Consider the following 26,213-nt stretch of genomic DNA (forward strand, 5'->3'; position numbering starts at 1 on the left):
AAATACGGGAATAATAAGAAAACTATGTATTATTTTACCTGTATGAATTTATATAATGGTTTCTTTAAACTTTGTATTTATAAAAATAAGAAATAGATATTATATAAGATTCTAATCTTAATGGATATTAAAGACCTAATGGTAAAAGTATATCAAATTCATATTTAATACTAGGGATGTGCATGAAACTCGTATTCGATTGGGTTTGACCCGACATGACCCTGTATGGTTAAGTGTTTTTTTTTTGTTGTTGTTGAAAATTATGGTTTAAGTCAGGTAGATTTCAAGTGGAGTAGAATCTTCCTAAACCCAGATCAGGTCAGGCGACGAGTGGAATAATAGAATATTCAAGTCGATTTTAGATCGGTAAAAAACTCAATCCGATCAGACTCATACTTATCCTTACTTAATATATAGAATTTTAATAATTATTCATAACATCGTAAATATTATTTAACGAACTTAATACCTTATTCAATTAAACCAATTATGATGAATAAACTCAAATATGTTATAATCAATATTTTCTTTTTAAAATAGTATGATGCGATTACAATTTAGTATATGTTAAAGATTTTTTTTTGTCATTAACAATGCACACACATCCTACAAATAGTTACTCGAATCTAATACCTGAAGAGAGAACAACACTCCATTAACCACTAAGACACTCAATAGGTTCGGTTATAACTAATACTTATACTTATAAACACTAAATTAAAGAATTGACTTAATAATTATTTCAACTCGAGTTAAATTATTAATTCAAATTAAACTCATATATAATCAGATTTAAACCTATTTTTTTTCAAGTTGAAATTTGGATGTGTGTGTTTATGTATGGGTGTTACTTTTTATGCAAAAGATGGGGGTTAGAAATGGAAAGGAAGTGAAGACCAAATTGTCGTCAAATGCACGCCAGAGGGACCATAAAGTAAAATAAATAAATAAATAAACAGCTTCTCACTCATATGATTTTTATCGAGAATCCAAAATGACCCACCAAATGGAGCTAATGATTACCAATTGTTTAATTGTTATTTTTCAATTAATAAAAAAGTTATTTTTAACTTATAATTATTTAAAAAAAATCATAAATATTTTTACTTTATGCAGTATTATTTGAGTTTTAGTTTTTATGTATATCATTTAACTTATGACGTTTAAATATTAAAATATGACGTGTGTATATATATATATATAATATTAAATTCTAAATATTTATCTTTGTTTTTTCCGTGAATCTTTATCGAAGAAATTCGAGAGAGCATCATGGGTCTTTTCAAATGATGAAGGATGACTCCCTTGGCGTGCTAATTCTTGTTGGACTACTATTCATGACTTTTACTATATCCTTCAAATTATCAAAAATTTTAAATTATAATTTGCTAATATTAAGTTAAATAACGAGGTAAATCGTCAACTATAATAAAATATTTTATGTAATATTTTACGTTAAAATTAAAAATATTTTTTATAATATTTAGATTACAATAAAAATTATAAATTTGTATAATATTTTTTATTGTAAGCTCTTAAATCCCTGGAATATAATTTTTCGATTATAATCATAGATGTTACATATTTATATAACTTTTTATATTGAAAAATTATAACATTTTGAGTTGAAAACCATCTTAATTAGATGTCGTACAACAAAACTACTCTTAAACTATCAATAGAATATTAATTCAATCCATATTATTACTATTAATTTTTAGATAATTAAACATGATACTTATACTATTTAGATCATTTTCATCCATAAATTAAAACATATTGAACACTTAAATATATTTAATTTTATTTTTTCTTGATTATTTATCAACAATAACATCAATTGAATTGCTTGGGATGTGGTTGGTAGTGATTTCCTAACTGCAGTAAGGTATTTCTTCCATTCTTTCTCCCTACTGTCAGCTTTTAATGCCACTACCATTGTCTTCTAAGTCATTGAAAGCTTGTATGAAAAAGGACTTTAGACCAATTTTCTGTTGCTATGTGGTTTACAAAACCATTACTAGGATTATCACTACTAGACTGTCTCATATATTTTCTGGTATGATCTCTACCAGTCAGACTGCTTTTGTAAAGGGCAGGAATATTGTAGACAATGCATTGCTAGCCCAGGAGATAATTAAAGGTTATTCTAGAAAGAGTATTTCACCTAGATGTGCCATTAAGATTGATTTGCAAAAAGCCTTTGATTCTGTAAACTGGGACTTCTTGATGGTTGTGCTTGAAGCTATGAGCCTTCTTGAAAATTTTTGTGGTTGGATAAAGGCTTGTGTAACTACCCCTAAGTACTCAGTCTTTTTGAATAGAAGTTTGATGGGGTACTTTAAGGGTGCTAGAGGGGTTAGGCAGAGGATCCATTATCCCCTTACCTCTTTATTTTGGTTATGGATGTTCTATCTTCTTTATTGGATGTTGCTGCCAAAAGAGGAGTCTTCAAATATCATCCTAAGTGCAAGAGGATTTGCCTTACCCACCTTTGCTTTGATGATGACTTGTTGGTATTCTGCCATGGATCTTTTGATGCTGTGATGGGAGTCTTGAGCACACTAGAGGCTTTCTATGAGCTTTCGAGGCTTAGACTTAATGCCCTGAAAACCGAGTTATATGCTTGTGGCTTGACTGAACCTGTTCTTGAGCACATCCAGACTGGTACAAGATTCATAGTGAGGAAACTCCCTGTCAGGTACTTTGGGTACCTTTGGTAAACAGGAAGCTTACAGGGAAGGGTTGTTCTGCTTTGGTGACAAAAATCAAAGGGAAGCTCAGCCAATAGTCCAACAAGAAGTTAAGTTTTGGAGGCAGACTGCAACTTATAAAATCTGTTATGTTCAGTATATTCAGTTACTGGAGCAGACAGCTCATTCTACCTAAAGGGGTTATTAGGGATATTAAGAGATTATGCATGAGATTTTTTTTGCAAAGAAAGTGACAAACCAGCTAGAGGAGCTCGGGTAAGCTGGAGCCAGATTTGCTCTTTGAAATCTGAGGGAGGCTTGGGGTTAAGGAACTTGATAGACTGGAGTAAAGCTTGTTGCTTACTGCTTATTAAGAAAATTATGGCAGGAGAAGGCTTACTCTGGATTGCTTGGGTAAATGCTTATTGTTTCAGATCAAATGATTTTTGTAACTTTGAGTGTAAGGCCCATTTCAGTTGAATTTTGGCAAAATTGTTTAAACTGAGAAATGAGGCTAGGAGGCTGTTATGCTCTAACAGCAACTAGACTCAAATAAAAGTTAATTGGATATGGGATAATACTCGTAGTAGGATGGAGAAAGTCAGCTGGCATCACCTTGTTTGGTTTCCTGGTCATATTCCAAAATTCTCACTGATCTCATAGATGGCAATTTTGGACAGATTACCTACGAAAGACAGACTTGCAAGATTTGGAATGGCTATAGACAATGTGTGTGGATTGTGTAGTTCTGGTTTAGAGTCTTTAAATCATCTTTTCTCTGATTGTGCTTATGCAAGGGAAGTATGGGGTGCTGTTCTACACTCCTGTGGACTTAACCAGGAACCTCAATGCTGGAGTGATAATCTCCAATGGATGTTGCTGAATCTTAAAGGTAAATCTCTTTTGGTACGTATCCTAAAGTTGGCCTGGATCGTATTTGTTTATTACACTTGGAAGGAACGTAATCACAGGCACTTCAGAGGTTTGGTTCGTTCAACTGATACTATTGTTCTTAGAATTAAAGATGATGTGAGAATTAAATTATATAGAAGTCATATGAATATATTAATGTTGTAAATAGACAATTGTGTATAGTTTGGGGATTGATTTCATTGTCTAGGGGATATATGTTTTGTAGCAGCTAGTCTGCTTTCTTTTGGATGAATAAATCTCTTACTTATCCAAAAAAAACATCAATTGAATTAAACTCGATCAAGTGTTTTAAATTTTTTAAATAAAAAACAAATGGCATTTACATAAAATTTTCAATAATAAGCTTAAAATTGAGATCCCGATGCATGGAACTTTATTTGTGCTCACAAAATTAAGTTGACCCAAGAAAGAAAAGGTGTGGGAGGTAATAATTAAAATACTCGATTCTTCATGAGTGTAAAAGGAAGAGAGCACTGAGTGAGTCACCATTGGAAGTAAAATGGTAGTATTCTGAAAGAGCTTTACAACAAAGGTGGGGGATGAAGTTGATGATGCCATTTCCACATGCCATACCCCCACTCTTCTTTCAAATAAAATATTTCATTTTGCTTTAATTGCAGTCAATTATTTTTTAAGAATACCCAGTCCATCGGATCAGTAAAGGTAAATGACTTTAATATTCTTCTTTAAATAGGTCTTTTTATAATTCATTTTGAATCTAATCGACACAAGAAGGAAGTTGTTAACAAAATTTGTTTTGCATATAGGCCTAGATAACATATAAATAACCTATCGATAGTGGTCTTAGTGGATAGAAGGAGTGTTATTCTCCCTTGAGGTCATGGGGTTCGAGTAGTTATATCTACAGGGTCTGTGTGCGTTCTTATCAATGATTAAGAAAGATTTCAAATAAATAATATCATTATAATCACCTTAGACTATTAAAAATTATTAATTTGCAGAACATAAATTAAATTTATGATTTACGTAAGTTCTAAACATACCCGATTCTAGGATGTTATATATCCAAATTGCAAAATTAAAAGGCTCTTAAGTAGTTGGCCCAAGCCTTGTGCTTTGGACCAAACAAAGCCAACATGTTTGCTATATTTTCGAAAGTATAGGCCCATTTATTAAATAACATTTTACCTTTACAAACCCTTAATACTTTATTAATGAATCTTCAAATGATGTAAGTAGAGAATGATTGAATTGAATTGGATGTTCGGGAGTTGCAGAGATAGAACAAGAGAGATGTCTCAGAATGTGGAAATCCCTCTAAGAGGAGGGTTAAACCTTTTTTATAATCTTTCTTGTCATTAGGTGAATGTTAATAAGTGAATCAAAGGAGTGCTATTGATAGGTCTAATGAGAATGGTTTATGATTATTATAAGTATGTATAGATCTATGTTATAATTAGGGTGGATAAGTGCCCATTCCAAGATCTAAATCTTATTATTTAAAATTTTTTCTATTAATTATTAGTTTTATTGATTGTGTACGTCATTAAATTTTATTTATACTTGACTATATATAATAGTTTTCTCTTATTAATATGTGTTTTTTTTAGAACACAATTAAGTGCATGAGCTGTTGAAAATAATACTCTAAAACAACTGAAAATAAAGAAAGTACCATTCAATAGCTATCCAAATGGACCAAAAAGAGCAAACGAAACTGCATTAAAAGGTGGGGAAAGAGCTGCCCGTGGTCCCAAACTCAACCTCCAAAAGGAAAAAAACACCACAAAGCTTCAAAATAAAAAGAAAATGGTAACCCTTTTGTCTGCACTTGTTAAACAAAAAAAAACCCAAGCTACATATATAGTGATTCACTTCATTTGTTGTTGTTTTGAATTATAGTTGAAGAAGGTTAAGTGTAGTTTTGGGTTCAGAAAACGTAATGAATAAATGGCAGATTGTGTGTGTCCCTCTGCCATAGCTGCTGATGACCACTCAGCTAGCTTTCTGCAACTGATAAAATGTGTGGTAGAGAGAAAGTGTTTGTGTTTTTATGTGAATTGAATGTGTTGTTTATGTTTGAGAAGGACTACTGCCTGTCTATACCATTTCAACTGTGGCACTGAAAAACATGGTGTTTATAAGCATTTAAAAGGGACACAAATGCCATGAAAATGACATTCCTTTCCACCTCCCTCTTTCTCTTCTAACATTCAATTTTGGTGTGTGAAACTTTGGCTCATCATCTTTTGAATGGTTACTTCCTATTTTCTAGCTAAATTGGTCTCTAAACTAATGTAAAAAAAAGTTCGATTCCATTCGAATTTAAATATAATTAGAAAATTCACATGACTATAGAATGGCTTACAAATTTTGGGAATCTGTCTTTCTTTGTATTTTCATTTCAACTAACAGACAATATAAGTCTGTGCTTAATCTAGGTTTATTCAATATATATATAGTTTGGGGTAGTGGCTAGGATCAGTAATCTAAAAACTGAAGAGTACAGTCATGTTTAAAACATTCACATGGCATGCCTGCAGTATTATAGCACTGCAGTAAGAGATTGAGGAAATCTCGAAAGGCATGATTAATTTGTTCATATCAGAGTCTCATGTAGATTGCAATGTCTTTTTTTTTCTTCTTTTGAACAAATGAAGATATATGGAATCAACTCAATAACTGCTTGAAATGAAGTTTATTTAATATTAGACTTGACAAAGTAGAGAAGAACTCAACATGCAGATCAAGAACAATGATATATTTTTTAAGGTCTAATGGAATATTTGATCATATCATTTGTTCATTCTCCTTCACCTTCTGTTGTGGCTGAAGACATGTAACTCATAACAAGTGAGGTCTCATCGTCTGGGACCACAGCAGTTGATGTTTGGAACTGGTGCTTGCAAGTTTGGCAAGTGATCTGCATGATGGTAGCACTTATCTTCTTTGTAGCTTGATCTTTCAAGGCTTGAGCTTTCTCGAGTTCGCTTGCTGCTTGTTGCCTTATCCTCTTTGCACTTGCGAACTCGAGCTCGGCCATGTCGATCTGCCTCTTAGCTTCTTGTCTAGCCTTTTCGGCGTAGGCCTTCTCGGCCATGGCTAACTTCAGCTGTCCACTCGTCAACTCTTTCAACCTAGTAGCTTCCAATGTGGTTTCACTACTACCTGCATTCTTTTCGCTTGATCCTATGGATAGCTTCAAATGAGTAGCGTAGTTCTCATCCGAATCCCTTGTTGGTAGAAGTTGAAGTTCAAGATTGTGTTTTTGTTGGTGCTGCAAGAAAACAGGTTCGGTCCTTGGAGTGATGCTGAAGTTGGCATCGCTCGAAGGACTGGTGCTCGAAGCTGTTCGAGACGAGCAGGCAGGCTGCAAAGCCTGTAACTTGGGTTGAACTCGTCGAACAGTGCAAGCATCTTGGTGCTCAATGAAACTCTCCACCCTGACACACGACAAGAGCGCAGACAACATGAGATTATGTTAGATCATCCAAACTACATATTCATGTAGGGTTAACGAAAATGAACCTGGAAAAGACACGGCCACAGTCACAAGAATGGCCTCGGGTGCCACAGGTCTTGAGATGAGCCTTATAATCGGACTGAACAGCGTATCCTTTCGAACATTTCTCGCAAACCCATTGTTTCTGATTGCTGTGTTTCCTCTGAAATGTTTCTTGATGCCGACCAGATCTCCAAGAGCATGACAAGGGTCATGGTGCAAGCATGTCGGCTCGGGACAAACGAAAACCCTTTTCTTCACCTCTTGTGATTCCCTTTTCAGCAACTTCCATGGCACCTTATGTCTTCTTCTGTGCATTTGAAGGTTCTGGTCCCTTTGAAACCCTTGGTTACAGATCTCACAAATGTACCTGTCGGATTCCAGCAACGTTTTCGGCGACAAGAAACCACCTCCGCATGAGGATCTACAACAATGAACAAACGAAATATAAATCGATTGAATTATGATTAATTTAAAAGATGACAACAATCAACTAGTACAAAACCTGGTGTGCCTGCTGCTTCCTTTTCCGTTTGTGTGCAACCCCATTTTCCAAAGGCTTATCAGAGGAAGAAGACGGAAGAGCTGCTACTGAAATTGAAGCGTTGTTGTCGTCGTCGTCTAACATAAGTATGGGAGCTGTACAGGTGGTGGAGCTGGTGGGGGAGAGAGAGAGGTGGAAAAATTCAGCCTTTACTGGAACATGGAGAAGAAAAGCTATTGCTTTCTGCAAATATATCAACTTTCTTTCCAGCCTTAATGTAAAAATCCAGTCTTTGGGTTATAAAAGCTACTTTGAAAGAGAAGAGAAAGAGAGAGAGAGAAAGAGCCCACACCCCACATAATAACACACAGTCATTTGGACAGAAAAAAAAAAAAAAAAATCCCCACAAGAAAACAAACAGTCATTATTCAATCACACAGTAATTTGCATGAATATATATATTATATGTATAGGATATGCAGGCCATACCTCTCTTCAATATGGATTATGTGTTTGGTTGAGAAGAAAATGTAAACTGAAAACCTAATTAGTACTGTGTTTTCTAAAGATGAAGGAAACAAGATTTGTCACTTTCAAGAAGGTTGCAATCATTTCTACTAGAGAATTTACTTGCTTTCCTTTTTCTCTTTAAATTTCTTTCTACCCCAACCTTCAAAATTGGCCATTTTACTCATTACGAACTCTTTCTTCAATAAAGGGCGGAAAAAGATTGGAACCCTAATAATTCTATTCGGCACAAAGTCATTGCTACATCCAACCTTCCATATATACATATGACCATCCAACCTTTCATATATACATTAACAAATGTAAATAAATTAGTTAATTATCCTTTAAATAAAATAATTCATTGAAGTAACGTTGGACCAATAGAGACTCTTCACTAAGAGTAACATATATTTTTTTTTCTTGTATGTTTTTGCTCTTATAAGTCTAATTTGTAACAAAATTCCTTCAAAACTTATATCGATTCATGACAATATCATAATAACCATAACTCTAATACAATATAAAAAGAATTAATCATACTAAAAAAATAAGACTTAATCCTTTTAACCTTCAACCATGATCTCAAAATAATAAAATATTACTATATTAGATTAGTAACTTTTGCACATACACCAATCATTCTCATAACATGTGATTTTTTGCACATAAAAATTAAATAATAAAATAGTAAAGTAAAAAAAAGTAATTTAGTAAAATAATAAAATAGAAAAGTAATTAGAGGAGTAATAATTGTTGAAGTTGAGTTGGAAAGAATGGGGAGATTGATTCCCAACACATGCTGTAATCTTAAAAGGCATTCGTCTCCCCCAAGTGTCATGGATTCCAAATCTTTTAAGCATCTTTTTATTATTTATTTTTTCTTCTTAAACTAATCCAACTTGCAAAAGCCATGATTTTTTACATTAATGTTTTATTTTGTTTACTTTTTTTTAAAAAAAAAAATCTTAAACAATTCATAGAAAAAGCAAAAAATTCTTTATAAATCTCTAAATTTTCAATATTTATATTTTCCCCTAAAATTACAGTTATACTTAATTTACTTTAAAAATAATTAGAAAAGCTAAATTATACCTAGGATGTAAATGAAGTGAACTTGAACGAACAAGACTGTGTTTGTGTTCATTTGTTTATTTTTAAAGTTGTTCATGTTCGAATCATTTTCGTTTAAATTTTTAATACCGTATTTATGTTTGTTTGTTTGTTTTTGAAAGTGTTATGATTCAATTTATTTAATGTTCGTCAATATGTTCGTTTAACGTTTGCGGACATGTTCGTTTATATGCTCGCCAATATATTGGAGAAATTATGCCACTAAGCCCTTATGCTCTTTAGATTTCACAGTATGAACTCCAAAGTCCATAATGTGTTCAATTTAGCCCATACTTTCACCGGTATTTAAAATGTAAAAAATAAAAGGAAAAGGGGAAATGGGTAAATGAGCTTATAAACGAGTCAATAAATGAGCTTGTTCGTGAACATAAACGAACCAAATACACCTTTATTCGTGTTTATTTGTTCAATAAATGAACATAAAAATTTTACTTATACTTATTTATTTAGCTTAATAAACAAACATAATCGAATGTTATACGAACGACTAACAAATAATTTATCAAACACTATGCTAATTTACACCCCTAATTATACTGATTAACAATACGCATGAAGATGAACATGAATGCGAGGACGAGCATGAGCATGAACATGCTGCATGCAGGCAAGGTATGCTATTGCACTGAAACCTGAGGGGCTTTTGTCCAGTTTAGTTTTGTTGGTTTCCAGAGAATTAGCATCTTATAGTAACCAATTTTAAAAGAAGAATCCATTGCATCTTATCACCTTTTAATCCCGCTTTCAAGGCAGGAATACACACAACATTTTCTTTCTTTCACTTTCATGGAACTTTCCATTGTTGTTTTCTCGCCATTTTTGCTTCATTTTGTGTCCTTCCTTCTTTGATACATTGAGTTATAAACCATAAATAAAGGTGTTTATCAAGTATCTAAATCTGAGGAGATTAAAAAAAGAAGCTGTGATGAAGTTTTCTGTTCATTAGGGAGAGGCTGACAAATTGTTTGGTGGGCACTGTCAGGTTTCTGAAAAAGCAAAACGTGCCCTTTGGTAATTATATCAATCACATAGGGAGAAAGTTACCCAAAGCGATGGAAAGTTTAAAAGTAAAAACAAAACAAAGCAAGACAAGATTGTTAGGGGATACTTAACTCAGTTCCCATAAAGCCAATAAAGAACTCTTTCTCTACAAGTTTGGCCCATCACCAGAGATAAATATACCTATTTCCAGGCCTTAATTTAACAGTTCCATCTACCAAAACACTCACCAAATTTACCCTTTCCCCTATGAAATTCACCACAATATTTAAAACACGTCATTTTCACCTCTTTTATTTTAAAGTTTTCACTTTTTACCCTCGACTTTATGGAGGTTGTTCTTCCAAGCAACCGTCAACTTGTTTGTGATGCCTGTCTATATGCAATTAAGGGAAAGAGATGTTAAAAGTGATCGAACGGGACCATGCTTTTACCTACGTCCGAAATCTTATGATATTTGTTGAGATATAAAATGAGGTTGTGATTAGTTTTTTTGACAATTCATCTCTTTTGATTTGGACGAAAAATTGCAATCGATTGCTCGGTGGAAGAGAAAGAGAGGACAAACAAACTGACAAAAAACCATGATCTTAGAGATCGAGAGAGTTTCTCTTCCAGCTTTGCATGGCAACTTATATACAAGTCCTTAGTAATGGTGTCAATCTATGGTAATTATAATTGTTTGTAGGTTGGTAAGGTGAGCAAATCTAACAATTAGATAATGGATCGGAAGTCACATCAAGAGACTGTAGCTATTCGCCTCCAGATGATATTAACTCCCAAATGTTTCAAGGAGAACTTCGAAATTTGATAGATAGAAAACTAACGCTGGAAGTATATTTGCATAAGAGATACAAAATAAATACAACAATTTTGGATAATCATAAAAGAAATATATGACTTTACAACATCTCCCGTCTCCACTCCCATGGCAGATAATACGTATAAAGAAGAATGGACCGCTCAACAAGTACGGCATTGTTACTCTAAAAAAGAACATAAAGGAAGATAGAGACTGAACTGCATGGACTATATATGTATAATTTTTCGATGAATGAGTGGTCAAAAACCTATACATACATGATATTATTATGTCTGCAGTATGATAAGTAAAATTTTCTTTTTCAAACTTTCCTTGTCGCCATGCACTTGTCTTTACGCTGAGAGATGGATGCCGAGATGAATGCACATAACCAAACAAATTTAAAAATCTCATGACAAAGTCTTACGCAGGGTGGCCACTGGCCAGTAATCACTAAGGTCGTCGTTAGGTCAATTTTCTGTCTCTAGATGTAAACACCAACCTGTATCCGACCCGAATATGAATCCAATGTGTCATATTGACTTTTCAAAACATTTATTCTTAAAAATTTATACACTGTATCATATCAAAACAGTGAAGAAATTCATACTTAAGTTAAACATAAAACTTAATAATTTACATTAATAAAATCAAGTATGTTTACAAAATTCGATCAGAGTATTTTCGATTTAAACTTTCATTTGCATGCCAACAAAATAACATATACACCAGAACATACAACTTAAATCAATTCTGATCTGATCTTCGGTAGAGCTATGCTGTCTTGACTTGCACTAATCTCGATCTTCCGACTCCTTTCAAACTACGTGTGAAAAATCACTCACACGGTAAGTCGTTGACTTAGTGAGACATATAAACTATATAATAAAACATCTCGTCATTAATCATATTCTAAACATTTCATATAATCATATAAAGAAACGATAACACAGACCATGTAACAAAAACATAAGTGCACATATAATATATATATATATATATATATATATATCATCAACATCAATATCATTGTCATTGTCAATATGCAAAACCATTAAACCATTTAAAACATATAATATTGTACTTAACATTCGTAACACATCATAATACATTTCACAAAGCAACACATATAACATCACACATTGTTTATTTATTTTATCTCTTTTAATAGCCTATGGTACACATCTAAAAACTTAAGGTATGTGAGGGCATTGAGGTTGTGCACAAATGTTGTCACCACAGCTCGTATAAATTGCACCGAAGTGCCACATAGAATGTCCCGAAGGACCACATAGATGTCCCGAAGGACCGCGTAGAAATGTCCTAAAGGACTACGTAGAATTGTCCCGAAGGACCACGTAAAACCCTCGACTCTTGGCATGCTAATTATACCCTTAGCTCTCATAACACATACTTATGGACTTTACTTTTTACGTCATTTCACATTTTCAATTATTCACATAGTTCCGTATCACATAGACCATATCACATAGTTTATATCATCTTTTCATATATTAACGTAGGTCAATATAACATATATATTATCACATAGATATGTACTCACATAACTCATAGTCACATAGCTTATATCATTTCTCATATATCCACATAGATCATATAACACATAGAAAAACATGTAACACATAGCTCATGTATAACAGTGCATGTAACATATAGACATATACTTTTACATCATGTACACATAGAGACCATAACCATGATATTCTTGTATTCATGAAATCATACCGTCGAACATTGGAAATAGACTCATCGTAAGTCTTCTTTCCACATGATCATATTTCATACTAGCATGCACTCACCTTAGCCTCACTTAAAGACTTAGTCAAAGCTAAGCATTAACACCTTAGATCGGTCTTACAACTTTGAATCGTCCAGATCTTGCTTTTGATCAATATCTACACCAATATACGATCTAAATAAATATCAGAATTCATAATACTATGAATCAATCACTAATAACTTGAGTAAAACAAAGCACTTAATTCACAATTTCCATATGAATATTATCGATACCCAAGATACAATATCGATACTTCCCTATCATGGTATCGATACTACACTTCAGTATCTATACCTTTATTATATTTTGGAATTCGACCCTTAAAATGGTACCGATACTTAAACATTGGTATCGATACCCGTAGTACCGATACTACTATTCCAGTATCGATACTCTATGAAGGATTTATCCACCTTTTACCTTCTGGTATCGATGTTGTTCATCCAGTATTGATACCTAAACCCAAACATCACCTATATTTGCCTTGGAGTATCGGTATTGTTCATCCAGTACCGATACCCCTTGCCCATAAATCAAATTTTTCCTTTCGAAATTCTACCAAAACCAACCATAACCCTTACTTTTAACTCCTTGCAAACCTTTAAACTATAGCATATTTATTAAAACTAATTTACAACACTTTAACATCCAAAATTCCCATAGAACAATTAGAACCAAAAATCATACCAATTATTCAACATGTTCTAAATCCATTTCTATTACTTATAACTTTTTAATTAGACCATTGACAAGTCAAATATAACCTTAAAAATTCAATTCCTAAACATTTCTCATACACTCACTCAAAAACCCTCTTTACAAAACCCCCATAAAATATCCATCTTTTAGTTTTTAAACCACATTAAGTTTTCTTATGTATCACCAATAGACCAAAACCCAACTTAAAATTCAAGAAATAATCAACTTGAAAAGAACTCACCGTTGGGAATGGACATTCACGGCTAAAGGGAGAAGAAGAAGAAGAAACATAGACCACTTCCCAAATACTTCTTTCCTTCCCACTTATTTGCATAAATATCTTGTAAAAATGAATTTTAAAATCATTTCTTGCCTAAATGCCATTTTCCCTTATCTCATTAATTTTTTTGCTAAACAATCCTTCACAAAATATTCTAATAAATCCCTGAACTTTTACAAAATTTTGAAATTGACCATAAAATTTCAAAAACTTACATTTTAGTCACTAGCCATATTTTGGGGATGTTACAATAGAAGTCCATGGATTCGAGTTCAGGGATAGATTGAGAAATTATAGAGAGAACATCGTATTCCCTAAAAATTTGTAATCTCGTATCTCTTTAAATTTCCCAATAATTCACACCTCTAATATAAAATTTTACGTTCGTCCTTGAATTTGACCCACTGTATATGATTCAGTTTTTATGAATACCAGTCGTATGAGAAAGCTAGCAATTGTGTGTATATCTTTGATATCTTACAAGACGTTGGAGTTTCAATTCATGGTTTGTTAACAAATTGAAAAGCTTGGAAGCAAGACATGATAACATTTAACGTTGTCTTTGGCAAGTGTCAGGAATAGAAGCAATCAGATGCAGAAAAGCTGCCTGGGTTTTTCTTGTTTGGTTTCTCAGAAAAAATTCTTGGGAGGAAAATGAAAATTGGAAGCATTGTTGTAAATGGTGATGTATATGTTTACAGAATGCATTGATGATGAAAAGGACTTTGCCTAGTAATAATTGAGGACAATAGCTCAACAAGTCATATGTGTTAGTATTATGTAAACTCATCATACTTTTAAGAAAAAGATTAATATTAACATCCAAGATTCTTTTAAAAAATTATGTAAACTCATCATACTTTAATAGCGAATTTTTGTTTTTTTTATTCGATAAAAGACATTTTATGTATTTCTTCTATACAAATGATTTTTCAATAAAAAATTATAAGTATAATAAATTATCAAAATAGAATTATATTTGGATAGATAGTGTATATAATGGAATTCGAATAGAAGGTATCGAAATATCTGAATTTCAACCTTACTATCAAGTTAATACTTCTGACTTAAAATCAAAATTATTTTTAAGAGTGGTTATATATGTGTGAGAAAAATATTCAAATTCAAAGTGGTTTTTTTATTATAATATATTATACTATATTTATTTATTTATTTATTTATTTGCTTCTTTGGGTTAGACTAAGGCAGGAAAAGTCCATAAAACTGGGTGGAAGTGAAACCCAATTGATAAAACCATAGATATTGGGCTTAGCTTCATTAGGCCTGAAACCAATATAAAACTTTCGTAAAGTAAATCTAAAAAGAAAATTATTTTCGAGGTGGTTACAAACTCAACACTTCTAAACGTTTTAGATTTTACCTAAAACACTTTAAAATTCAACATCAAACCCAAAACTCGTGAACCTCTAAATTATTCTGATTTATAATATCCACTATCCGATAAACGTAAAATCAAGATATATAACTCTCTCCCTTCTCTACTTCTCACCGTTGGGATTTAGAAGAAGTTCATCATTGAGAAATTAAAATGTAATTTAAAACTATGGTTTTTTTTCATAAAAGATAAAGAAAGTTTTGGAATCATTTCACAATTTTTAAAAGAAAAATATATGGTCATAACGTTGTTAAGTGTTTAATAGCAGGGTAACCAAATCGAAAGTTTAGTGAATAAAATAAAAAAAAAAATTCTAAACTTTAGTGACCATAATAAGAGTAAAAATAAAGTTGAATGCTATAATGTGTAATTTACCCATAGAATAACCAATCCTATCCATGGATATTGTCTACTTTCGTTTTTATTGACGAATCACACATTTATCCTTATATATCTATATAATATATAATGGATAGAAAAGCAAAAGGTAAATAGAAAATAAGCATCAAGTTTTACTTTTTGTTTGTTTGTTGAAAAAGTATTATATTTATTTTTTAATTAAAATGAGAGTTAATGCCATCAAACACTGTCAATTTATGATCTAAAATTTAAATTGAATTATAAACTTTTAAAATATTCTGATTAAACCTTCAAAGTATACTATTATATCATTTATGTTCGTCAATTTAACTGTTAGTTATCACTCCTAAATGGTCAAATCCAAAGTGAAACATATGTGGTTTTTTAAGAGTTTAAACATGTATTTATTGAGTGTTTGAATATAAGGATAGTACACATGCACGGCTGCCATTACGTGGCCTGTACTTGTGCTCATTTTTTCTATCCCCATGAATTATGTTCGGGATAGTTGGATTAGCCGGAGGGAAAAGTTTTTCAACATGATACCGGCTATTTCTCCTAATTTCGGCATTCTTCCAGAAACTCCGGCAGCTCACTCATTGCCAATTTTGCTGCCGCCACTTGATTCTTCAATGAAAGATGAGAGGGTGGTTGGGAGAGTTGAAGAGCCACCAGCTAGTAAGGAAAGTGTTCAATTGAAGAAAAGGCAGAGCTAGGCTGCCCCTAAGACGCCAAGACCAAAAAGCCTAGGAAGCCAAAGGATAACACCAATTCTTCCGTTCAACGTTTGAAGCCAGCAAAGAAGAGTATGGACATTAAAATCAATGGATATGACATGGAATTTCTGGCATTCCGATTCCGGTTTGCTCGTGTACCGGAACCCCTCAGCAATGTTATCGATGGGGTTGTGGTGGTTGGCAATCCGCGTGTTGCACCACAAATGTATCCATGTATCCTCTGCGGATGAGCACCAAGCGACGTACGTGGTGCGAGGATAGCCGGAAGGAAAATGAGTAAAGGGGCATTCAAGAAAGTGCTGGAGAAACTTGCAGCGGAAAACTATAACTTTAGTAACCCGATTGATTTGAGGACCTATTGGGCTAGACATGGTACCATCAAGTTCATCACTATCAGGTAGATTTAAATCGGTGGTAGTAATAGTGCGACATTGCCGGCGCAGCTCCATCGCTTACTGTCCCCGCTTCAAACATGTACATATTTCTCTGGCCTTCTTTGGAGATCTTTGTTTCCTTTGTAGGTCATGAATTTTCCGTCATGATAATGTTTCAATATTCGAGCATTATCGTTTTTTCCCCCCGGAACTATTTAGTACTTCATTTATGCTTTTGCTTCAAGAACTTTTGTTTAATTCAGATCACTCACTTTTTAAGTTGTGAAAGAGTTCTATATTTGTTGGATAAATTTTTGTACATATATATATATATATTGAGTTTTAATTGTTCCAACAAATTCTAGAAGCTGGTAAATTCTGGGGATTCAAAGGGATTCTTTACAACATCACGATCAATGTGTACAAGAGTTTGATCTGAAAGTAATGTAGCACCAGCTTCTTGATCAGCAGCAGTGTTGTTTTCATTGATGTCATCGTTAATATTTCCTCCATTGGTGTTTATATCATCATGGAAAACATCCCATCTCTCTGTTATTGTTGTTGTCTTCAAGGTTTCCGTTGTTTCTCTAGGTTCAACAATGGCATGGTCTTCCTCTCTTACACCTAATGCCATTTGATCCTTGTATGTCATATCTGAAACCCCATTGATTCTTCTTTCGAGTTCTTTGACATATTCCTCCGGAATCTCAAAAACTGTGACAATTTCGTCGGCTTTCGAAACACCGTATTCCTTACAAAATTTGAAATATCGAGAAAGTTTTACACCTTGTCTCTTTGCCTTACGAAGAATCTCAAGGGCCATGGTTGCTTCTGGTTTACCTGCTGAATGTACTTCCAATAAGACCTTTGCAATCTCACTGCGTATTCTACTATAAACATCAAAGATCTCGACGATGATACAATCCATGGCCTCAAAAATTAAAGGGACCTTTCATGTTATCAGCTCGAGGCCTAATTTTAAGCAACATATCAAGCAAAAGTAGCCATTTCTGAGGCTTCAAAATCTGGTGAACCATCAACGGACTATCCTCGGCATTCTTCTTTTCTTCCTCGAGCCAAATGGCACCTCTTTCATCGAGAAATTCAAAGTACTGAAGAATAAAAAGATTGAAACCGCATGTTTTGCTTAACCTCGAATGCCCGTCGTTGAACCTCGACAAATCGAATGGTAAACGGCCCATCTTTTTAACGGCCGAGACCTTACAATGAACAAGATCATGCATGAGCATCAACCCTTTGATCGCCACCACCCAACTCCGAGTCTTCTCTATCCTTTTAGTCAAAGCCCGGATAAAATGGTATAGGTTATTCGGAGAAGCTCGAATCCACTCAAGAACTATTTCCGCATTCCTTTTAACGGTGTCGTGTTCATCATGATTTGTGGCCTTGATGATGGCAGCATCAAAATCATGATTCCTATTTGATCTTCCAGCGGAAAAATAGGAGACGACTAGGCTTTTCATGTCCTTGATACCAGCAGCGGAAGATATTACAGTAATTCTCTTTTTAATTAAAGTTATAAGATGACACGATTAAATATACTATATATATATATAGTTTTTATTTATAAGATTAGCCTTTCTCTTACTCTTAAGAAACGACTTGGGCCTTTCACTTTTCTTTTCATTATTAATGGGTTGTTCTATAATGTAGAGTGAGACCTCGATTTGATTCCATATATGAACCTTCTTAGGACTATGTCCTTTCTCTTTCATTTATTTCTAATGGTTGGTAAGAGGTCTTTCAGTGACTTAATATATGATTTAATTGTTAATAACATAATGATTTAATTATTTTGACGAAATGAAACACAGTGAGTACTAAAGTATAAATTTGTCGAATGTCATTTGATTAAAAATTATTTAGTTAATCAATGTTATTACAAGCATGATTCATGAAGAAATTAGTCGTCAAAGCACTGATTAATTAGTGGAACCCCATCTGTTAACTAAAAACAAAGAAGAGAATGGGAAGCATGAATCATAAAACCGATTGATCCTTCAATAATTTTATATTTTTGGGTGTATGAGTGCTGCAGTTTTTCCAGTAGTGTTGTTTCCATTGATTTTTATATCATCTGGAAAACCTCCCATCTATCTGTTACTGTTGCCTTCAAGGTTTCCATTGTTTCTCTATGTTCAACAATAGCATTACCGTCCTCTCTTACACCTAATGTCATTCGGTCCTTGTATGTCTTGTCTGAAACCCCATCGATTCTTCTTTCGAGTTCTTTAACAGATTCCTTCGGAATCTCAATAACTGTGACGAATTCGTTGGCTTTCGAAACACCGTATTCCTTACAAAATTCGAGATAACGGGAAAGTTCTTCACCTTGTTTTGTTGCAATCCGAAGAATCTCAAGGGCCATGGCTGCTTCAGGTTTACCTATTGAATGTACTTCCAATAAGACCTTTGCTATCTCACTGTGTATTCTACTATAAACATCGAAGATCTCGACGACAAGACAATCCATGGCCTCGAATATTAAAGGGACCTTCATATTATCCGCTCGTGGCCTAATTTTAAGCAACAAATCGAGCAAAAATTGCCATTTCCGAATCTTCAAAAGCTGCTGAACCATCAACGGACTGTCCTCGACATTTTTGTTCTCTTCCTTGAGCCAAATGACACCTCTTTGATTGAGAAATGTAAAGTACTGTCGAATAAAAAGATTGAAACCGCATGTTTTGCTTAACCTCGAATGCCCGTCTCTAAACCTCGACAAATCGAACGGTAAACGGCCAATCCTTTTAACGGCCGGGACCTTACAATGAACAAGATCATGCATGAGCATTAACCCTTTGATCGCCACCACCCAACTCCGATTCTTTTCGATCCTTTTAGTCAAAGCCCGGACAAAATGATATATGTTACTCGGAGAAGCTAGAATCCACTCGAAATCTATTCCCGCATTCCTTTTAACGGTGTCGTGCTCATCATGATTTGTGGCCTTGATGATGGCAGCCTCAAAATCATGATTCCTATGTGATCTTTTAGCCGAAAAATGGGCGAAGACTAGGCTTTTCTTGTCTTTGATACAAGCGGCGGCCCTCTTCAACATACTTATTTAATCGTCGCCGAAAGATGGAGGAAGATAAAGCAGTGGATTTAGGGTGACGAATTCAGATAATGCAGTGGATTGAGGGTGAGGGATTCCCTTATATGAAGCTTTAGGATAGTTGTAACTACGCCTGGTTCTTTGTTCGTTTGTTACTATGAGTTATTGGTTCAACAAAATTGAAAAACCAACCCTCAATATTTGGACTTTGCGGTTATTTATCAGTTACAACATAAAGCAGCTAATAGTTAGAGTTTTGATGTTGGTTCTTTTTCTCTTTGAATTTACTGTTTCTATGCATGGGATTGGCAAGTTTTCAATAATAAAACGTTGCATCTCAACAGTGACCATGGTTGGTCTTAAAACCCAGTTTGTGTATATGGGTCCAATCTCAACGAACAGGGTTGTAACGTTGTTTATGGAGATGAGATTTTTTTCAGACATTTTCGTAAATATGAGAATGACGCAGACACTGATATTAGGTTATTGCTTTCGACCCAGGAATTCTTGAAATAACTCTAGAGGCTAAAACCGTTAAAGCTTGGCCCAAGGTTACATCCACGACGATAACCCGATGAATACCATGGATGTGCACTCTCCTACTTTTACATCTTAATGAAAGACTTTTTTTATTAAACGAAAAGGTATTTATATTTTTAAGATAAACATCGTGATTTAAATTCATACAAAATAGAATAATATGAACATCTTTATCACTCAACTAATTAATAAGTATCGTTCACAGCACCAATTCATTAGTCATTACCAACAATTTTCAATCCTGAAGCTCCGGCCAATAATGCTGATCTTTACGTAAATGGGCAGAGGTTAAAGCCAACAGAGCTGGAAATTTCCTAAAACAGCTTCCAGAAACTTGCAGAACTAGACTACAAACCCAGAATCATCATCCAAATATATTCGGACTTAAATTAAAATAAATATAGAAAAGCAAAATTCCTATAAATTCACTTTTTATTTAGTCATTTGGCAAGGACAAAGGAAGATACCTAGAAATTCCCTACACGTATTGTCCTTCAAGAATGTGGATTGATGGTTTGGTTACTCACAAATTCAAGGACCACAAACCAAAACATACGAAATTATTAAATAGATATAGCTATCCATATGAATAGGATACATATACGACATATAGATTTTTCTATTTCGTTTAGTATAATCATGATGTGTCAGATAATACTATAAAACTTTTTTTTATCATTGATATTTTAATAATTTAATCTTCCGATTTATCAATATACTTGTATTTTATTGTGCCGATTTAAGTAATCAAACTGCTATTATAAGTAGCCTGACAGCATTTCATTCCATGCATGGTCTTCTCTTCCTTTTTCTGCTTTTCATGTCTCTCCTAGTATCACGTCGGATAACCATTGCTGTTTTAAAAAATAAAGCTATGAAGCTAAAGCTTGTATCGACGCTGACTATCGGGTTGTTCGTAGTCTTGTGTGTGGCGGAGCTTCAACGCTTCGAACACGCCGCGAAACCTTCTTGGTGGTCGGATACTGGGGGAGAAGAGGACACTATAACCAATCTCAAGTTGCCCTTCAGGTGTTTCTCTTAAAACTGTTTTATAAAAACTATATTCACGCGTATTAACTAATCATGATTAACAAACAAATTTTCGTATCCAATCTGTTTTTACAGATTGAGTTTAACTCAATTGACATTATTATCGCAGATCATATAAAAATTTTGGAATTAAGCATGTTTAAACCTTAATATCCTCAGATAGTATAATTATTATCAATATTAATTTATTTATATGGTTCAAATGGGAATAACCGGAGAGAAAATAGACGGGAGATAATTTTTACGACAATGGACTAACCGGTGTCGAAGATCCAGCCTTCCATGAATCCTTCACTGATATTTACACAGCTCCCAGCTTGCAAAAACAGTGGTATACTGGTATTAATCTTCACTGATATAATTTTTTAAAAGAAGAATTAACATTTTAAAGACTAAAAATACTCCATCGTCATGAAATTAAAGAGAATAAAAAATTAGAGTTTTTCATAAAATATGATAAGAAAATAGAACTCCCTCATAATTTTCAAAAAATAAATGTCTTCGTTAGGTATTTAATGATTGAGTGACTAAAGTAATAACAAATCAAAATTTTAGTGAGTAACTTGAAATAATTTAGACATTAATGATAAAAATAGGAGAGAAAAGAAAATATGTGATCAAATTTGTAATTTACCCTTTTATTTCCCAGGCATATTGGTATAAAAGCAAGAGAGTGGAGGTTTGAGGCAAAAACAAATATTTCCCCGCCACTAGAAATAATTTGTAAAGCATGTATTAATAAGAAGGAATTAAGAACGGAGTTTCCACCTGGCATGTGATTTCATATAATAAGATAAACCAAAAAACGTCAAAGTCTCGAATGTCGCCGATCTTTAAAACTCATTGCACTTCATAACCCTACCCCTGTTTCTCTCAACTTAACTACTACCACCTTTGCTAGACCTTACAGTTTGTTCTTCCTTCACGGCTACTCCATTCCCAGTTCCGTCTACACTTCCGTTACACTTCTCTTTTTCTGGTTGGGAAGCTGTCTCCGCCGGAACATTGAGTTCGGTTGCAGTAGTTAACCCTTGCGACGATGGATTACTAGAGCCTGGTGGAGGAAGGAAAACTCCAGTTCCAGGAATAGGTAGGCGAGGTGGAGGGTGCCTTGGAGGAGCACCCGGCCACCCTGTTGAACCAGGTGGGATAGGAACCGGAGCATGAAATGGCATTGCAGGAGAAATTGGAGCGGGCACAAATAGAGGTTGAACACCATTTGGAGGTGGGATTTGTGGGTGATTTGGCGTGGCTGGGAGTACTACCGTTGTTGGCATTGCTGTATAAGGCTTGGCTCCGACGGAAGGGAGAAAATGATTGGGTGATCTACTTGGTGGTGGACCCCATTTTGAAGACTGAGAAACCGAAGGCGAAGGAAGCCTCTGGTTGTCGGTCATGAATTTCATTGGTTGATACTTTGTAAATGTGACGAGGACGCGTTGCTTTCGGAGGGAGGGAAGTGCATGTTTAGCGCAATCAGATGATTTTCCTTGCATCAAAAGGAGAGAACTGCATGATGGTTATGAAATACACAAGATTAGGAAAATGATCGAAGATAGTAATCTGGAAAAAGATAGATATTATTCAATTCTAAACATGCAACATTCTCCAAGCACAACTATGGATCGCTAAGGTAATAGGATCGAGAGAAAACAATTAAATAACTACCCCGGTGCCAGAGAAAGCTTGAGAGAACCTCTAAAGTCCCCAGGCTGATCAAATGCAATAACTCTTCCAAAAGTAATATCACACTCGGTCAAGAACATGATGCAAACCGGTTTTGCATACCAATGTGGCAACATGTGAGGCGGTGAATGATCCCACTTGAAATTTAAGAAGAAAAGCATAATATTAGTATCAACACTTAAGCTCGTTTCCTGCAAAACCACTAGAAGCACCATCATTACCTACCTCATTATAAACATCGATGATGCAAGAGTCCGGCTTTGAAGTTATAACTTGCAAGTCAACCAAACGTTCAATAGCATCTTGCAGCAAGGAAGGAATGGCTTCAATTCTCCGCTCTGGTAATGCTTAATCAAATAAGAAAGCGCTTGAAGTTTAGTTACTTGTCACTCTATAAACAAATATGTGCACTACTTTCTTTGAGCATGTGTGTGTTTGGGGGGTGGGGGGAAGAGTTAAGGGGAGAAGGCACATCACAGAAACATGCCTCTGGATGTCCCTGCAGCAGTTTCATCATCTAGAGGCGCATTTGCGATTGGAAGGCCCAACTGGATCATCTCTCTACCATGTCCCTTCATTGGCTTTTTCGAAACCACATATGTCTGATCTGCTTCTCGCAAATTATCACATAACAATTCAGCTGTTACTGATATCGTAAGTAAAAATGAATGCAATTTTATAGGGCTAATCAACGTGACAGTGCTACAGAATCTGTCAAGTAGAAGCTTCCAAGGAACAAATGCAATTTTTGAAAGTTACTTCCTTCGAGCTAGACCAAGAAAAAATGAACTTGTAAGAACACTTGCCTTGAAGTTCCCCTCTTTTCGCTGCTGCCCTTAAATCATTTACCAATGAGACAAGATTCGAAACATCCTTCTCGTCAAACAGTTCGTCATACAATTTTAGCCCATCCACCACATTGACCTTAACATAAAAATACAGGAAAGTTGAAAAAATTCAGTGGAAGAAGCAAGAATCTATCAGTACATCCATAATTTCACAAAATACCATAATTTCATAAAGAATTACCATCTTTCCGTCAAACATCTCGTTGCAAACAAAAGTTTTTGGACCCGTAGCATTCTGCTTTCCATTCTGATTTTGGGAAGAATGTAGATCTTTCTCTAAAAGATCATTAATAGAAAAAGTTATAATACAACACAACATAGTGAAATTAGAGTTAAACATATGATGCAGGTGTTGAATCAAACATGCAATAGCTAAAAGCAACCGATAACCAAAGTAAAAGGTGGTACCTTTATAGCTCGATGTGTATCCTCCATTTACATCCTCAGTTCCCAATTCTGTATTTTCAGACGCAGTTCCCTTCGAAGACCCTGAGTTCATTAAGCTGCTATCAGCATGAGGTTTGGAACCAACACCTGAGTACAATACATAATCACAATGAAAGAGTATCAATTAACTTTTCTGAAAAAAAATAATTATTAGCCAATGTGGTAGCACAAAGAAAGCTTGGAAATGAACCAAAATAACCTTCATCGAGAACAAAAAAAATTCCTTGGGAGTTAAAGAGAAAAACCAAGACAATTGCCTTCATAACTGATACAAAATGTCCCATGCGAAAACACAATTCTAATTAAATTTAGAAAGTCCATATTCTGATACCTTAACATATAATTTTCACAATATGACACTCCATGTTAGTCTACGAGATTTAGTAACAAAGCATGAGTTTTCATCCTCTCCATGATTGTAAACAAGTTATTAAATGCATGCCTCTTATGTATTTTTAACCATTCCCAACTGTTAATTAGGCATGTAGGTATATCATATATGGATATTCAAGTAAAAGTGACAAATATGGATTGTAATAGCAATTCACGATTAAGAAAGTTTGGTTTAAATCCTTTAATTTTGATAGAAATTTTACCAAAAGACAAAAGGTTACTTTCTAGTTTAGGATAATTTGCCTAATCTGAGACAGAAGTGTATTCGACATATACAGAAACACCATGCTTTTTAAGCAAGTTAATACAAATTTCACTTGTATCCATCACAAATAGATGACCAAACATATCAAGCTAACAATACAAGACATCAATCAATTTCATTCACCACAATGCACGTAAAACTTGAGCAAAGTCGTTACCCTTTTTATCCTCGGTGACAGCCGAGGCCGTGCCCTTATCATCGCTCTCTTTTTCGTTCCCGTCCAAAGTTGCGGTGACAGTCAAATTTCCATCACTATCCACCCCAGAATTCTGCAAATCTTTAGCTACCTCTATCCTATGCCCCTTAAACCCGATGCCGGATCTTCTAAATTCTTTTCCCCCAACTTTCCCTTGATCATAATACCTTTGCCTTCGACTCCACGCGACCTGTTGAAGCGCCTGCGAAACTTCGGCAACCGAAAAGTATTGCTGCATATGAAGCACGGGGTTCCAATGACATCTCCTTTGTTGAATGCAAGCTATGACAGCTTCATACTCCCCAACACCACCGACCTCACGCAAATGTTGACAGAGGACGTCAATCATAGCATTGGCGGCGGCGAATTCCCCTCGCAACCAATAGATAAAGCTGTCACGCTCATCGGGGAGCCATTGCCGGTATTGGTGCTGATGGATCTCTCCTCCTCCACCACCTTCACCGCCTACGACTCCACCGGAACCACCGCCACCGGCAGATCCGGCAGCTGCAGGCCCAGGGAACTGCATTTTATCAGACAAAACTACACTTCCCGATGGCATTGCCATTGAGAAAAAAACCTCCCTAAACCAAATAAACCCAGACTATTAAAACAACATATATGAACTAAAATACCCGTAATCCAGATCTGATTAATATAAATCCCACAAAATTCAATCGGATCACGTTCACTCTTAAATAATTCAACTTTAAAACAATTCCGTGAAACAAGAAACAAATGGGTTTCTTTTTGTTTCCTTGTTTACTGGGTTAAATCCGATCTAATAAAAGATTGGCAATGGGAAAAGGAAATGGGTAACAAAGGGAGCGAAAGCAATGACAAAATCAAATATGGAAATTGGGGTTGGTCTAGTTTAGTCAGATCTGGAGAAAAAAATTGGATCTTTTCTTTTGTTGTGTTGTGTTGTGCGTGTGAAGCTACAGCGGTTCAACACACTGACGTGAGTGCCAAAGAAAACTTTTTAAATAGAAAAAAAGTTAGAGATTTAGGGTTTGGGTTTAATGCTATTTTGGATGAAAAAGAAAA

General features: G+C 34.5%; 1 protein-coding gene and 4 pseudogenes across 1 annotated transcript; 1 reads left to right on the forward strand and 4 right to left on the reverse strand.

Annotated features, from left to right (window-relative positions):
• Positions 1 to 6,307: 6,307 nt before the first annotated feature.
• LOC120118202 lies at positions 6,308 to 7,850 on the reverse strand (annotated as a pseudogene).
• A 1,916-nt stretch (positions 7,851 to 9,766) lies between these two features.
• On the forward strand, positions 9,767 to 16,945 carry LOC120118211 (annotated as a pseudogene).
• A 78-nt stretch (positions 16,946 to 17,023) lies between these two features.
• Positions 17,024 to 18,398, reverse strand: LOC120118213 (annotated as a pseudogene).
• Positions 18,399 to 18,692: 294 nt separating this feature from the next.
• LOC120118214 lies at positions 18,693 to 20,185 on the reverse strand (annotated as a pseudogene).
• A 1,893-nt stretch (positions 20,186 to 22,078) lies between these two features.
• Positions 22,079 to 25,734, reverse strand: LOC120118215 (RNA demethylase ALKBH10B-like). Its single transcript, XM_039138326.1, has 8 exons — positions 25,128 to 25,734; positions 24,274 to 24,399; positions 24,047 to 24,141; positions 23,824 to 23,941; positions 23,505 to 23,624; positions 23,243 to 23,355; positions 23,000 to 23,154; positions 22,079 to 22,840 (listed from the first exon to the last, which is right to left on the reverse strand). The coding sequence occupies exons 1-8, from the start codon at positions 25,732 to 25,734 to the stop codon at positions 22,210 to 22,212; spliced, it is 1,965 nt and encodes a 654-aa protein (XP_038994257.1). The 3' UTR covers positions 22,079 to 22,209.
• Positions 25,735 to 26,213: the final 479 nt, after the last annotated feature.

This window comes from Hibiscus syriacus, unplaced genomic scaffold (genome assembly GCF_006381635.1).
Source record: "Hibiscus syriacus cultivar Baekdansim isolate YM2019G1 unplaced genomic scaffold, ASM638163v2 tig00110327_pilon, whole genome shotgun sequence".
NCBI classification, from domain to species: Eukaryota; Viridiplantae; Streptophyta; class Magnoliopsida; order Malvales; family Malvaceae; genus Hibiscus; species Hibiscus syriacus.